Source organism: Leptodactylus fuscus, chromosome 5 (genome assembly GCF_031893055.1).
Source record: "Leptodactylus fuscus isolate aLepFus1 chromosome 5, aLepFus1.hap2, whole genome shotgun sequence".
NCBI classification, from domain to species: domain Eukaryota; kingdom Metazoa; phylum Chordata; class Amphibia; order Anura; family Leptodactylidae; genus Leptodactylus; species Leptodactylus fuscus.
Window position 1 is genome coordinate 127,714,574 of NC_134269.1, and position 17,379 is coordinate 127,731,952.

Genomic DNA, 17,379 nt, shown 5'->3' on the forward strand with positions numbered 1-17,379 from the left:
CGGGACACGACCACAGGCATTGTAAGAGTGTAATGAATTTATTGTCCAGAATAATCTAGTTTCACGTTCAGCAAGTGTTAAGATTTTTTGTTCCAATGTTTTTACACTTAAAACCTGCAACTCATCCTTTTGGTTGCATAAATTGAAAAATGCCAAAGCATCCTCCCTCCCATTGCACAAGGTTTCTTCCTCTGAGACCTCCATATTTATTCAATACCAAAAATATCCACAGATCATATGGGGAAGGTATAAATAATGTCCTTTTTAGGAAGTATAAAAAAATTTTTTGGACAAAAAATTCCTTATAGCGTGCTCTATCCTTTGAAGAGAGACTTATGTAGTAAACTGGAAAAGGAGAGTAAACAGGATGGCACTGCTAAATATACGGATGTGAGTCCTGGTGAGCTGGAGGTATATATGAGGAATAAAACCTTTTGTATTGAGAGCCGTGGGGGTGCTCAACAACCAGAAATAGAGCACTGTGGCAATAACAAAATAGTAGAAAAATTGGAAGGGCACTCACCCACATCGAGGCTCGTCTTTGTAAAAAACTTCTTTATTTGAGGCAATACATATCTAAAAGCAATAAGTGCAGGGAGGGAAGAACAGCATGCAAAGGCAAAAGGCAACAGGCGTTTCGCGCAGCTATGTGCGCTTTCTCAAGCCATAGAATGCAATCACAAGTGGACAAGAAAGCACCTAATCTTCTTTAACCCCTTCCCGCCGATGGCATTTTTTTGTTTTTCGTTTTTGACTCCCCTCCTTCTAAACCCCATAACTTTTTTATTTCTCCGCTCCCAGAGTCATATGAGGTCTTAATTTTTGCGGGACAATTTTTTCTTCATGATGCCACCATTAATTATTCTATATAATGTACTGGGAAGCAGGAAAAAAATTCAGAATGGGGTGGATTTGAAGAAAAAATGCATTTCTGCGACTTTCTTACGGGCTTTGGTTTTACGGCGTTCACTGTGCAGCCAAAATGACATGTCCCCTGTATTCTGTGTTTCGGTACGGTTCCAGCGATACCAAATTTATATGGTTTTATTTACATTTTGATCCCTAAAAAAAATTCCAAAACGGTGTTAAAAAATTTTTTTTCTAAAAGTCGCCATATTCCGACGGCCGTAACTTTTTTATACATAGGTGTATGGGGATGCATAGGGCGTCTTTTTTTGCGGGGCCGGGTGTACTTTTTAGTTCTACCATTTTCGGGAAATGTTATTACTTTGATCACTTTTTATTCAAATTTTTATCAGAATTAAAACAGTGAAAAAAACGGCGGTTTGGCACTTTTGACTATTTTTCCTGCTACGGCGTTTACCGAACAGGAAAAATATTTTTATAGATTTGTAGAGCGGGCGATTTCGGACGCGGGGATACCTAACATGTATATGTTTCACAGTTTTTAACTACTTTTATATTTGTTCTAGGGAAAGGGGGGTGATTTGAACTTTTAATACTTTTTATATTTTTTTATATTTTTTTTTACTTTTTTTTTTATTTTTTTTTTGCATTTATTAGACCCCCTAGGGGTGTTGAACCCCAGGGGGTCTGATCACTAATGCAATGCATTACAATGCTAATGCATTGCAATGCATTGCAAAAAATCATCATCTCTTTTGCAGGCTGTATACACCAGCCTGCAAAAGAGAGAATTTGCAGACTGGCTGGGAGCCCTTAACAAGGCTCCCGGCTGTCATGGCAACGGGGGGTCGGCCCTGGAGCATGCTCCAGGAGCCGGCGATCCCTGCCAAAATGGCGGCGCCCATGCGCCGCCGGGAAGATGGCGCCTCCGGCGCCTTTGACAGCAGCGCCGGAGGGGTTAATGCCTCCGATCAGTCCGGGGACCGATCGGAGGCATTGGAGCCGGTTGTCTACTGCTTAAAGCAGTAGACACCCGGCGGCTATGACGGCCGCCCGGCTCCCGGGCGGTCGCCATAGTTACAGACCCGACACGCGCCGTACTATTACGGCGCATGTCGGGAAGGGGTTAAAAAGTGGTTACTTTAGGAAACCTGTGGACCCCATAGACTATAATGGGGTCTGTGTAGTTTCTGCTCCAAAAAAGTGGAGAGAATAGTACTGTTTGCAGGAAAATATATCATGACAGAGAAAAAAAAAAAATTATTTTAATTATATATGTAAGTTGTCTTCATTCAAAGGGTATATATTCCTGCACCTTGGGTTCTTAACAGCTCCATATCACAGGCGAAATTATCATTCCATTCATATACTGCAATACAAAAACACAGTTATACGTGACTGCATATTAACAAAAGCAGGGAATACCTCAATAGTCCCAAATGCCTATCTCCATACACATGCAATTAAAAAATAAATTATAAATATGGGAAAAATGAAAAAAACTAAATACCCCATATAATTGGTGAGGTGCCAGAAATATCCATAATTATAGATATGTCTATAAGAAGCATCCAAAACCCTTTGGGTGTCAAAGTCTGTAAAACTACAATTCTCTTAATGTCAAGTGGTAACAATCTAGTGGTGAGGGCATGACCTCTACTTCCAATAGGAGTGGCTCAATGACTCTTACCATTAAGTTCAATGCTTCATATTTGTGGAACTCCCTGTAGTGTTGTGCAACTGGTTTGAAGTTGCATGACCTTGGTCTGTTTGGATCTACTGAATCTACTGAACCTGAGCTGCCTGCCCTGACCCTTTGGTTTATTCACAACTTGCTTTGCCTGCTGCCTGCCTCTGAACTTTGGCCTGTTCCTGACTATCCCTCTTCCGGTTCCCTCTGGTGCCTCATACCAGAGTCTGTCTCTTCCCTGGTCAGCAGCCACCTATACTAAGATCCCTCCAGTAGGTGGCACAGCGGGTCTAAATATCTGCTCCCAGTTCACCTACATCAGACAAAAATGGAACAACATCCCCAACTCTCCCAAAACTCCAGCAATTGGTCTCCTTACTTTCCAGATGTTTACAGTCTGTTATAAAGATAAGAGGGGGTACTACATAGTCCTTGTTCCAATTGTTTTGGAGATGTGTTGCTGCCACCAATTTCTAAATGAATTAATTTCTTCAAATGAAGTGAAATAACGTCTAACTTGTAACCTCTGATATGTGTTCTATGCTCTATTGTGAATAAAATATGGTTATATGAGATTTCCAAATTATTGCATTCTTGTTCTCTTTACATTTTACATCACAAGTTCTTTGGAATTACAAAGTCCCTTTAACTGCTCAGGCTACATCAAATGGAACATATCCCATCTTCTAAAAATTACTATTGCATCAGCAGCCTTTTGTAACTTGTATTGGGAATGCCAGTATGTCCACTTCTGGGAACAAATGATAGATATCCTATGTTTAGTAACTCAACAGTCAGTCATGCGGTCTACTGGTCAAACAACAATGGTATCACCACATCAGAATTTTTCAGTCTGTTGCTCTGATCTGTCACATATTTGCATTAATTCTGGATTATGCTATTCCTTTGTTAGTCTTAATATATAATAATCTGAGACCGAGAGGGGATACCAACATAAAAAAACATTGTTACTTACCTATCTCTTGCTCCGGTGGTGTCAGCCATCTTCATTGATGTCCGGAACATCACAGAAGTAAGCCTGAAGCCTGTCTGTAACCCAGAGAGGTAAGTAACAGTGTTTTTCATGTTGCCTTACCTCTTCCTGGCCTCCGATCATTATACTCAGGGGTCTGAAAAAGAATCCAAGTATAATAATAGTGTTTGTGGGACCCTCAGCGTCACTTACTGGTCCTGGCCACTGCCAGGATCGGTAAGTAAATAAAGCCTGTTACTGGCTGGCGTTTCTGACAGCCAGAGACGTCCTTCTTCACAGCACAGCCAATCGCGCTGTGCTGTGTGAGCGGGGAGGAACGCCCCCTCCCTCCCTGATAATGCTCGTCTATGGACGAGTACTGCGAGCAGAGGGAGGGGGCGTTCCTCCCGGCTCTCACAGCACAGCACGATTGGCTGTGCTGGGCAGAAGGGCGTCCCTGGCTAACTGTCAGAAACTCCCTTCTGACCATAGAAGAGCTACGGTACCGGACAGTAAGCTCTTCACACCGGGCCCACATCGGGAAAGCTGATAGTGCGCTGAACTCAGCGCACTGTCAGCTTTCCGGCAGTATATAGAACTGCCTGTGTGCAAAATGGTGAAAGGTCCTCTTTAAGAATAGATCATCAGTATTAAAGTGCTGACATGTCTATTTTAATATATTCATACTGAGTGCCAGCAAATATTTTCTTAGATCTCTGTATTATGCTTTGCCTCAGTTCTTCTCCCTTGAAATCAGGGGCGTAACTAACAGGGTAGCAGCGGTAGTAGCTGCCACAGGGCCCGGGACATTAGGGGCCCGGCGACAGCCGATACTGCTGCGATTTTTTCTTAATAGGCCGTTACTGGCTGGAGTTACTCCAGCCGGTAACAGGCTTTATTTACTTACCGATCCTGGCAGTGGCCGGGACCGGTAAGTGACGCAGTATATAGAACTGCCTGTGGGCAAAATGGTGAAAGGTCCTCTTTAAGATAGGTCATGAATATCAGAATGGCAGTGTCTGACTCCCACACCACAGTTCATCCTTTCCTTATTGGAAATTGATAAGGAAAGGATATTAGCGGTATGAATCATGGTGGTGGCGTTAGAAAAAAAAATGATGGCCATTTGTGAGTTTTTCTGTGCAGTTTTTGGAAATCTTGAGAGTATTTTTGAGCCGATGTTAACCATAAGATTAACACTAAAGTATTATGGCCATATCTTTATGCTGCTACTGTGTGTTATTGCTCATATAAGTAACATACAAGCACAATATTATCATTTTTATTGCATATTCATAAAAAAAATACAAGCCAAAGAAAGAAAACATTTTAGTGCAAAACACAAGGCTTGTGACCATTTCCAACATAAATAGAAGTTTATTCTACATGAAACATAAGGAAATATTTAAAAAAAAAAAATATTTACACATTATTTCTTTTCAGTCGGTTACAATGCTAGAGATGTACGTTTCATCCATAAGAGTGCACGTTGCTAGCTCGGGGATATAAATGATAAACGGCAGATAACTCAACAAAACTTTTTTTGGTTGTTTCTTTTTAATTATTATCTTTTATAGAGCGAATGTTATCGGAGTGCCTTTGGGATATCCACCTGAAAAACAAAGATGTTGTTACTAGATAGTCGGGCAATGTTATTTCACTTCAGAAAAATGTTTTGATAAATGAGTCTTATTAAAGTATTAACCATTGTGTTCTTGTGCTTCACATCTAGTGCAGAAAAAGAACCAGTCAGATTCATTCATTCATTCATTTTCTAATCTCTTTCTGGAGAGATAAGGGAATGGATGGAAGGGTTTTCTGGAAAAATAAGGGTATGGATGGACGTTTATCAGGAGAAATTAGGGGATGGATAGATGTTTATCTGGAGAGATAAGGGGATGGATGGACATTTATCTGGAGAAATAAAGGAATGGATGGATGTTCATCTGGAGAGATAAGGATGGATGAATGTTTTTCTGGAGAGATAAGGAGGATGGGTGGATGGACGTTTATCTGGATAGCTAAGGTAATGGATGGACGTTTTTCTGGAAAGATAAGGGTATGGATGGGTGTTTATCAGGAAAAAATTAGGGAATGTATGGGTGTTTATCTGGAGAGATAAGGGAATGGATGGTTTTCTGGAAAGATAAGGGGATGGTTGGACATTCATCTGGAGAGATAAGGGGATGTATGAATGTTTTTCTGGAGAGATAAGGGGCTGGATGGTTGCTTATCTGGAGAGATAAAGGGATGGATAGATGTTTATCTGGAGAGATAAAGGGATGGATAAACGTCTATCTGGAAAGATAAGAGTATGGATGGATGTTTGTTTTTTTTTAGATATTCTGGCAGATGCAATTGGACAAAACCCTACCTATGTGTGATAAAAAAAAAAAATTCTGTACCTATTTATGTGTATGCTATGAGCTAAAAAAATATGTGGACATATTATTTGGTAAAGTCAGATGACAGCTGGAGTTTCTGCAGCTTATAATACCCTCTTCAAATAGTTGTAGGCTTGGTTAAATGGAAGATTTTAATGCTTAACATTCTTTCCTAAACCACAGTCTGGAAGTTTTCTTCAAGTGTAAGGTTAAGGCCTCACGTTTTTGGCTGCTGTGGAAGGTCAGTGGAAAAAAATGCAGCATTTTTTTCAGTACCAGCAAAGTGAATAAGATTCTGGCTAATCCTATCCACACATTGCAGAAAAAACACCTGCAGAAAGTCAGCATTTTTTTTTTAGCTGCGATTCACTATGTAAGACGTTAGCTGTAAGTTGATTTAACATAAGCATTATTTATGCATTTCTAATAGTGTTTTTATCGTAAAAATTGTTGTTAAAAACACTGAGGCCAGATGTTACAGTTTATTTACAAAGAAGTTATGAATGACCCTCAATATATTATTTATTTTAATATATCTCATTGCATTTTTTTTGCCTCTTTAGCTTTTTTTTTTTTTTAAAGTACAGTAAGCACTGAATACCATGCTTTTTTGCCATTTTCCTATTGATTTTATTATAGGGTAAATGCCATAAAAAAGGTAGAAAATGCTATATGCATGGAAAGTGCCAAGGGCAAAAACAAAACAAAAAACAAAACAATAAAAAATGCAAAGCAATGGGGGTGTTTTTATTCCTTTTTAAAAGAAAAACACCATGGCAAAGCTAATTTAGGCTGAGACCCCATGTTGTGGAAAAACAGCATTTTTTTGTTGCAGATTTTGTTGTGGCTTTTTGAGCCAAGGTCAGGCGTGGATTGAGCAGAAGGGAGAAGTAGAAGAGCTTCCTATATATTTCCCATCCCTTTTGTAGCCATTACTGGGTATGGCATGAAAATCCGCAGCAAAATCTGCAACAAAAACTGCTTTTCAGCAATGTGGGCCTTAGCCTTAAGCCATCATTTTTATACTATTTGTTTAATAAAAAAAACTCCAAGGACATGGATAATGTATTCACTGGACCTCTAACTTTATCATTGAGATATTTGATAAACTTTACTGTTATAATATTTCAACCATTTCCTTTGAATTATTTGTTGGAATGTAACCAAACGTAACCACAGTGGTTTCATACATCCCATAAGTATACAAGAAAACTTTTTGTGGGGTCTTTTTTTTTCTTCTTTTTTTTTTTGCTTCTTTAAATTTTTTTATTCATTTAATGTTCAGATTTGGCAATAATCTAACTTTAATATAGATATATTTGCCAATGTTTCTACAGGCTATACAGCCAACAATTTTGTGTTACCTTATATTTCTCTTTTAATAGTTCTGACATGTGCAGATGTAAAACAACCCAATTACTATACAGAGAATAAACACATTTTTACACTTCAGGGACAATGACGATGATAAATGTTGGTTAATGTAATAAACAGTAGTTATCTAATGCAGTATATTTTATTATTCACCCCTATATGAGCTTTCTGATGATATCCTGCAAGACTGCATGGAATTAACCCCCCCTCCCCCCAGAATGCCGTATCAGCCAAATCGCAGACAATCTATTTTAGAGCAGTTATGTTGATCTATCTTCTCAACAGCCTTTGTAGTTATATTACAGTTTACATGGACCGTGAGATTCATAATAATAATAATAATAATAGGAAAGTTTAAAGGGGTGACCTGAATTGTTTTTTAAAGAATTAACAGTGTACTGACGAAGCCAATAATATAAAAAAGCATTACTCATCTCTCCCTGGTCCTCCGTTTCTAGCTACAGGAAGGTCCTATCTTGTATTTACAGCCCCTCCCCCTAGTTTCTGTCAGCAGTGATGTCCGTTTGTTGGCAGGTGACAGCTGCTGTTAACCACAGGATTCATCTGTGTCCTCATCACAAATTTTAGAGATGAGCGAGTACTGTTCGGATCAGCCGATCTGAACAGCACGCTCGCATAGAAATGAATGGACGTAGCCGGCACGCGGGGGGTTAAGCGGCCGGCCGCCGTCAAAGCGGAAGTACCAGGTGCATCCATTCATTTCTGTGGAGCGTGCTGTTCGGATCGGCTGATCCGAACAGTACTCGCTCATCTCTAATCACAATCGGCACATCACAGATTGCAGACATGCGGATTGTTATACGTTCTGTATATTGAGTTAAAAGAAGTATGGGATGTTTGGCCGCCATGTTATTATTGGCCCTGTTGTGAGGCATTAGCTGTACCATTTGGCATATGGTGTTTTTTTTAAAAATCTTCTTTAAGGTACAACTGTACACACTGCCCCTACAGTTCCATACTATGGAGATGTAGGCGTTCCAAATGTTGACATACAGCGACTGTGAGTTGGCATTAGATCACAGTGCTATTCTCCCCTAAAATCAATGATCCTTAGGAAAAATACAGCATATAATGTGACATTGGACAATTTTTTTTCTATTGTCTCTATATAAGAAAAAAATCCATATAAAGACATATGTAAATACAGTATGGGCCCATAGACTTTTTTTTTTTTTTTTTTACTATTAAAGAGGATGTCTGGGAGTTGTAATTAACGTACCTGCGCCATGGATCGCTGATGATGGACCCAGGGGTTCCAGTAATGTCACGACCTCTGCGTCATGGGATCTAAAGAAGTGTTCTATGAGGTAAAACAGCCCCCTGGGGCGGAACGCTGTTTCAGATCACAGGACCTGGGGGTCATGATGTTGCCAGGACTCCTAGGTCCATTATCAGTGATTCCCAGATCAGGTAAGTAAATTACAACTCCCTAGATTACCCCTTTAAGACTACATGCAAATCTAGAACTTGTAGGACGGAGCTGTAATATGGCCTATAAAGAAGTTTTTCAGCAAAAATTGTCATTCATCTTTAGATTTTAGCCATCCTGCAGTATAATATGTAGTCTTAAACTTAGAATCAGACTAATTTAGAATAGATCCCTATCTGTTATGGATGTGGATGGGGATTTATATATATTTGTATTGGGACATAATAACCACAAGTTTCTGAGTATTAGGATCATGATATGTTATAAGAATACAGGTTGACAGGGAAACTCTTCATCTTCGAAAATTTGCGGACTCACTTATGTAGACATGATCATACCTACCTTCTTAAGCTGTCTCATAGTGCTGCCTCTTATAGCTTCCATAAGATCATCATGTGCAGATCTTTGTGGTGTAGATGGTCTTGAACTTTCTTCATCTTTCTTCTCTGAAATTGATCTTAGTGAATTTTTAATTTCTTTCAAAATATTGTTTTGTTCTTTTTTGCTTTTTTTCCCCTTTGTCTTACTCTGTCCGTTTTGAATTTTTTTGGCTGATCTTTCATGTTGTTTGATAACTTCAGCTATATTTCTAGATGGAATTTTTTTCTCTTGAATCATTGGAGGTAGTGGAGGAGCAGGAGGTGGTGGAGGTGGGGGTGGTGGTGGAGGTGGCGGAGGAACAGTGACAGTGGATTGAACTTTTCTAGTAACCTTTGGAGATGACCAGGGTGAGCTTTTAGGTGAAGGGTATGGTGAGGATCCTGGAGTTCCTCTCTGCAAAGTCTTGGTCCTCAGGTTAGATGTAGGATCATAGCCAGATTCCTTTTGTTCCTGCATTCTTTTCTGTCTCTGTTTGTCCATATTTCGAGTAAGGATGCCTGTCATAGACATGCGAGGCCCTGGAAGCTCAAAATGATAACCCAGCTTGACAATACTTGTATTGTCTCTTAGCAATTTTACTATTTCCATTTCTACTTGACTTCCCATGATGTGTCTTTGGTTGTGAAACCGTAGTTCTGTCAGCACATTATTTGCATACTGAAGGGCTCTCATGATGGCTAATATCCCTTTCCCTGTTATAAAATTTGACTCAATGTTTAGGCATGTAATGCTTTTATTAACCCTTAACATGTTAGCGATAGCCATTGCAACATTGTCATCTGCATGAGTGTTGGCTAAACTAAATATCTTAACATTAGTGTTGTTTTTTAGAGCTTCTGCAAATGCGACCAAAGTGTCAGATTTTGCATTTTCCATGTTATTTAGGTTGATTTCAACAGTCTCAGGATCATCGACTCTGATGTTTTCTAGAGCTTCCTCAATGACAGTTGGGTTTGACAGCACAAGGCTTGTAGATGTCCTATTGCTCATTGTTTCATCCGCTTGTCTGTTAGGTTTTCCATAATTTGCACCGAAGCCATTGCATGTAGGTTTGTCAACAGTAACTCCATTGCACTTTATTTCTGGGATCTGAATAGGAATTTTTATGGCTTGACGACCTTTTTCTATATATTCAACCTCTTCTTTGGTGTCTTCCTTGTCACTATCTTCCTTTTCACTCTCTTCTACTTCCTGTTCTTCTTCAGTTGCTTCTTCCTCCTCCTCCACCACTTCTTCTTCTCCTTTTTCTTCCTCTTCTTCATCATCATCTTCTTCTGTATAAACCTCTTCTGAAATTTCACTGTTGCTTCCTATAAAATCATCGTCTTCACTTCCCTCATTGTCGTCCTCTTTCTCCTCTATGTTATTCTGAAGAGCAAAAGTAACAGATGTTAAATGTGAAAATACTAGCTGTGCATTATTGTTTTGAAACACAACCAAAATGGTATTTGCCAAATACATATATAGTACAATGTATTATTAACATTAAAATGTATGGTGACCCCTAGCAGATTGCTTAAAGGGGCTCTATCAGCAAAATTATGCTGATAGAGCCCCACATATGCGTCTTTAAAAAGGCTATTCAGGCACCGCTAAAGTTATATTAAACTACCCCCCAGTTTTAAAACAAAACCCTAAAACAGAATGTGATCAACTTATCCATCGTGCACGGTGGGCGGGCATTGAGGGTCCGCCGTCTTCTTCAGTCATGCCTCCTCTTCCAGCGAGTCCCGTCTAACTCGCGAACTGGCATTGACAAAAAAATGGCGTGGGCGCATGCGCAGTAGCCGTAGTAGAAGCAGCATGCTACTGCGCATGCACCCGCGCCATTTTTTAACAATGTCAGTTAGCTAGTTAGACGGGACCCGAGGACATCGCTGGAAGAGGAGGCGTGGCTGAAGAAGACGGCGGACCCTGAATGCCTGCCCCCCGTGCACGATGGGCAAGTTGATCATATAATGTTTTAGGGTTTTATTTTAAAACTGGGGGGTAGTTTAATATAACTTTTACGGTGCCTGAATAGCCTTTTTAAAGGCTATTCACGCATATGTGGGGCTCTATCAGCATGATTTTGCTGATAGAGCCCCTTTAATATCAGAAAATGGTGTTTTATTCAGTAATAGTGGTAAAGCATAAGAAAACCAATATAAATATGGTATTGCTACAGTCGTAATGACCTGCTGGACAAAGTTAACTCATCATTTTTAATGCAGAGTAAACACCATAGAAATAAAACAATAAATAATGATAGAACTGTCTGCCCCCCAAAAATTTTAAAAGCTAATCAAAACATTATATGTGACCTGAAATGGTGGCAACTAAATGTACAGCTCATTGTGCAGAGTAAGCTCTATGTCTATTATTACAGAAATATTTAAAATAATTAAATATTGGAAGATAGAGATGTGTGTCTCCATTCACTGCTATGGATCTGTCAGGACTGTAAAGCACCTGCAACCCTGTCGAAGTGAATGGAGCGCCGGTCACAAAAGCGCACTAGCAATCCATTCATAAGGAAGCTTTAGGGGGACTTTTGGCCCCCCATAATCCTAATCACTGGAGGACCCCGCAGTCAGACTCCCAGCAGACACTTATCCTCTGTCCTGTAGATAGGGGATAAGTGTCTATAATGGTACTACCCCTTTAACTAGAAGAATTTCTTCTGTTTGCTACTAAAAGTGAGTAAACCCTGTATGGATTTCCAGGGTTCCTACCAAATCTCTCTTGAAGAATATAATGCATATGAATATGTATGTAGTCTGTAGGCTGACAAGCTATACAATTTATAGTCATACAACATACTTATATACCAATTTTGGCTGCATTTAGGGCAATAATGTAATACATTATACATACACTGAGTAATGTTACATTTTTATAAAACAAAAATTTAGTGATGGCCAGTTACAGTACAAAATAAGCTCTTTGGAGAACACACAATACTAAGTTAAATGTTAAATGTAGTACACTTACAGTAAAACCAAAACTATTTCTTGAAAAATTTCTATTAAAGAGCACTGCTACACACGGTAAGCAGTAAGAGTTGTCCTGTTGTTGAAATTATATTCAGCCAATTGTTAGTTGTTCTGTTCTTTCCTATATTGCATTTCACGAAGGTCTTGGTTATTCCTGAACAAGAAATCTACTTAGTAACCCAGTTATCTATGACTCCGCTCACCCACATCACTGCATATCAGATCTGGGGTATGATAGGGGTTATAAGGTACACTCACACAGGCAAAAATAAATCAGTCACTGAATCTGCCTCTAAGGCTAAGTTCACACGTGAAAAAAGTTAGCTGATTTTGTCACTGATTTTTAAGCCTCGCTTTTTTTGGACGCTGTTTTTTGCATTGGACGCTGTTTTTGACGCTGTTTTTGACGCTTTTTCGGTCGCTGTTTTTTTGAAGCTTTTTTTTCCCCAGCCCATTTTTTAACTAGCCAGCCCACTGGGCATGGCCAAAACCAACCCCTTTTTGTCTGTAGGCGCCATTTTAGCACACATCTCCAACTGAGCAGAGCTCACTGCTACTTCATTGCAAGCTGCTATCTTTGATATCAAAAAATAAAATTTCCTGGAGAGAAGGGAGCCCAATGAATGCTGCTGTATCCAGATGTGCTGTGCTGTGATGAGTACTGTCACAAAATGGCTGCAGGAAGCAGCCAACACCCATGGCCACTCCTCTGGGATGTCACTTCCAAAAGTGTGATAAAAAACAGCTAGCTGTTTCAGTCACTGTTTTTGCCAAAACAGCTGCAAAAAAAAGCGACCAAAAACCGCTAGCTGTTTTTTCAGCGCCCAATAGACTCCAATTCATTTTTTCAGGCGGAAAACGCCTGAAGAAAGGTCATGTCGCTTCTTTTTCTGCTAGCAAAAAAAGCTAGCAATAAAAAAAGCTAGCAGAAAAAAAAAAGCTAGCAATTCACATAGGGCTCCATTTTATGGAGGCTGATTTGGCCGCGAAATCAGCTGTCAAAATCAGCGTCCATGTCCCCGTGTGAACTAGCCCTAAGATGAATTTGTTTTCCAAGCTGATCTTGGAGACGTATTTTTGATGTTTTTGTTTCTGATTTTGATACTGCTTCACATCCATAATGGAGGGCTGATTCTGCCAGAAGAAAGGGCATGACGCTTCCCGAAGTTAGCGGTAAAAAAAATCTGTATTGATGAAACAGCCCCTGATACTCATGGGAATCAATGGGAGGAAGGTTTGTGGAGTTTTCAGTGCTGATTATGAAAAGTAGAACAGCCCCAAGAAAAATCTATGTGGACTTATCCTCAAATACTGATCTGCGATAAAAACATGTCCGCGTTGTATTAGTATGTCATTCGCAATCACGGATCCCATATGATAATCTACAAATACAGCTGAAAATAGGACACACTACATCATTTCTGGTCCTTGAATACAGCATGGACACACAGCCACAATAATTGTGGTTGTGTCTGGGCTCATAGAAATTAATGTAGCTATACTTTTATTTAGCAGATTTGCAATTGAAGATAAAAACTACAGTATTGCTCATGAAGCCTAATAGTGCCCTCCTAATTTTTAGTTTTTGCTCTTGCTCTTTAACCTACTTTTTTCCTTACATGAAACGCTATTAAGCATTTTTTTGTTTGTTTGTTTGTTTTCAGTGTATTCCATTTGTAAAATATTTGTTTTGGCATTTTTCATCTTATAGAGAAGCCCCAGGAAAAAAATTCCATGAACCCACCACCAGATATTCCACAAGCAAGAACACACTGGGGTGATTTATTAAGCAAAATATGCCAGGATTCTGGTGTATGTTACATCAAACAACTGTCTAGTATGTTGTGCGCCACATTTATCGAGTGTTTTAGACACTTGTCCGACTTGACTGGAAAGGGAGTGTGACCTAGCTGGAAATGGTTGTGGCTTCACAAAAAGGGGCATGGTCTAACATGCACCTTTGTACAACAAAAATACACCAACAACTTTTAAGCTAAGGGTTTGTTCACACTTGCGCCCCTGTCTAGTGTTTGCCATTCCGCCAGTTTTCCATCCACAGAGCTGGCGAAACTGGACTGGGGACAGCAACCTGGCTTTCAGCTTTAAAACCCATTCACTTGAATGGGTTTGTAAAAGTGACTGCCAGTGTCCAACTGTGGCCTCTCCACAGGGAAACCGTTTTTTATCGGCTGGACACAAAGTCAGACATGCAGGACTTTGTGTCCGACTAAAAACAATGGTTTCTCCTCGGACAGGTCGCAGGCGGACATTAGCAGTCAACTTTACAAACCCATTCAAGTGAATGGGTTTTAAAGCTGACCGCCAGGTTTCTGTCCACTGTCCAGTTTACCCGGGGCTGAGGACAGAAACCAGGCAGAATGGCAAACACTTGGACAGGGATGCAAGTGTGAACAAACCCTAACTAGTAGGAGAGATAAATTTAAACTAGACCATGTAAGAATACACCACATTTACCAAGAATCAGACACTTTCATAAATCTGTTGCAGTTTAAGATTGTCTAGTCTGAGTATGGCTGTCTTATCCTTTAGACAGTATTAGTAAGGTAGGGTTCACACTACCATTGGATTCCGTTTAAAAAAAAAAAATATTTATCATAACGGACACAAACCGACAGTAACTGATGGCTATCAGTTATTGTCCGTTGGAAGTCTGTTGCCCATAGATTTCAATGTTAAAAAAATTATGATCATTTGCTGTCCATTTTTAAAAAACGGACAGAAAAGTCCTTCATGCAGGATTTTTTTGTCCACTTGAAAAACGGACATGGGTGTAAACGGATACAAACAGACACTAAAGGACACAAGATAAAACCCCACTGAAATGAATGGAAATTTGAGACGGACCAGACGGTCCATTGCTAAAATCTTGTACGGACAACAGCCATTACTTTTTGGATTAGTTTCATTTAAACAATGTGGCAAAACTTTGGTGCATTTTTTGACAAACTCCTCTTTAGATAATCTATGACTCCTTTTTTGCAAAAGTGTCTCAAAAGAATCTAAGGCCCGGTTCACATCTGCGTTCAGGTTTCAGTTTGGGGGGTCCGCTTGGGGACCCCTTTCCCCCCTCAACACAAACCTAATCTGCTTAAAAAAGCAGTTACCCGCGGACCCCATAGACTATAATGATGTCCGTGTGGTTTTAGGGAGAGCAGCTTGCAGCTTTTTTTATGGATATTAGTCAATGGTTTTCCTTTTTTTTTTCTTACAAATTACTAAGAACAGTTTGAGACATAAAATAGTGTATGCTGCACTAAGTCACTAAAGCATTATCTGGTATGACACATTCCACCTAATAACTAATGTGGCGAGCTGTCATCCAACACATTGTCATTCCCCCGAGGTAGAACCAGAAGCGGATTATGTGGTGGTTATATATAGAAGCAATATAATAGCCCCTGATAACTACCATGTTTGGAAAACAATCAAATACCAGAGACAAGTGGAGGGATTTGACTAAGCAGAGGGGAATCCAGGGAAGAGGCAACTGGAAGCCTTTTACTAGACACTTCTTCTTCCTCACAATGTAAATAAAGTCATTATATAGGTGTCCCTACAAAAATATTACCCAATAAAAACATAGTTCCTATAAAATATTCCATTACTATTACTTTGGACACTTATGTTACATGATATTAGTAATAATTTGAGCACTGCATTTGAAACTTGAACTATATTATGACAACATCTATAGATAATATACATGGATACTTAAGTAATGTTTAGTTTCTAGCAATAATATCTATGTGTGATATGTTTTTCTCTAATGTATCTACTTTCTGTTTCGAGGATGTACATAGGAAGCTGAACTGAATTTATCAATCAATTTGAGAAACCCAAAGTAAAATACTTTTCCTCAGCTTATACTATATATTACTTATACTATAAGCAAACATGTAATATTGTATTCCTTAGATGGAACAGGCTACAGTATATACCACGTCTGAATACTAAAGCATGGATGGTTTGTTGTATATTCTTACATTCTGTTAACCTACCTCAGAACTTGCCCCAATTTCTTTTTCCATGAGCTTTTTGGTTTCCTTCTCCCAGTATGCCATCAGAGCCTCTCTGCTAAAGTTAGCGGTTGGAGATTTCTCAGTTAAACTTTTTTGCCTCATTCCAACTGGAAGGTTGTGGTCTGGTTCAATGTCCTCCAATTCTCTTTCCAGTTCCTGCAGCTCCTCTGGTGATAGTGAAGCAAGTAGCTCATCTTCATCAATATCTTCATACTTGCTGATCTCTCTTCTGTATCCAAAGGCAGACATGGTCCCCTTGGGTGCTGCACAGAGGCTGCAACCAGTCAGTACAGACAACGAACAAGTATCAAGAGGGAAGGATAAGATAACTCAGCTGTCTCCTCTGTCCTTTGTGAGCACCAACTGACAAGTCAGATGAGATGAGCCAGCCTTTTAAGAAAAGTTCAATGGGTGTTCCCTTATAACAAAAAGGGATGAAGCCATACTCTATTTAAGCCTCAAACGTCAGCTGCATAGGGGGACAGTGACAAAGTGACATCACATGTGAATTACAGCCTTGCAGACTGTGGGATTACTGACACACTAAATGTTACCTTATAAAGGGTACAGTGAATAACCAAAATACTTTACTGTATATTGTATCAGCATTTATTTCCATAGACGCAATGTTTAGAACCATTTAGTTATCAGCTTTCTCAGCTCACTGTAATGTATATTGGAAAGCTGCGTTCCTTCATCTGCATGGAGATATCACTATGTCGTTGACGCATCTTGTAATGAGCGGCTGATGAAACAAAAATAGCTGGTCTTGTCCAGCGGCTATGAAACGTTACAGATATTTCCTTCTTCTCTATTTTACTAAAATGAATATACTTGATATGCAACTTTTCTACCAGCCCTATTTTACAGTATGTACATAGATACTGTATATGTATGGATAAGCTTGTAATGTAAATCTGTGATATCATATCAGATATGCCATTAATATCTGATGCAACTGCTGGAGACCCCAAAGCAATGATGAGAATTAAACGGCATGGTGCTGTTTTATTATGTGAAAATAGCTTGCAACACAGCCGTATTCCTGTTAGCCAGACTTGTGATGGGATATAACAGACAGTGGGTTGTGGGAACACATTGGCACCTAACTGGTTTGACTTTGATCCACTCCCGAGGGCATTGTCTAAGTATCCACCCTGGGATTTCCATTAGCAGCAGGAGAAAGTGCTTAGCAACATGGAAAGAAACCACACAGGGACCAAAAATGCAGTCCACAAGATTTAC

The 17,379-nt window shown here is 39.5% G+C and overlaps 1 protein-coding gene across 1 annotated transcript; it reads right to left on the bottom strand.

Annotated features, from left to right (window-relative positions):
* Nucleotides 1-4,889: 4,889 nt before the first annotated feature.
* On the bottom strand, nt 4,890-16,484 carry LMOD2 (leiomodin 2). The gene is made up of 3 exons (XM_075274263.1): nt 16,114-16,484; nt 9,081-10,487; nt 4,890-5,142 (listed from the first exon to the last, which is right to left on the bottom strand). The coding sequence occupies exons 1-3, from the start codon at nt 16,381-16,383 to the stop codon at nt 5,116-5,118; spliced, it is 1,704 nt and encodes a 567-aa protein (XP_075130364.1). The 5' UTR covers nt 16,384-16,484; the 3' UTR covers nt 4,890-5,115.
* Nucleotides 16,485-17,379: the final 895 nt, after the last annotated feature.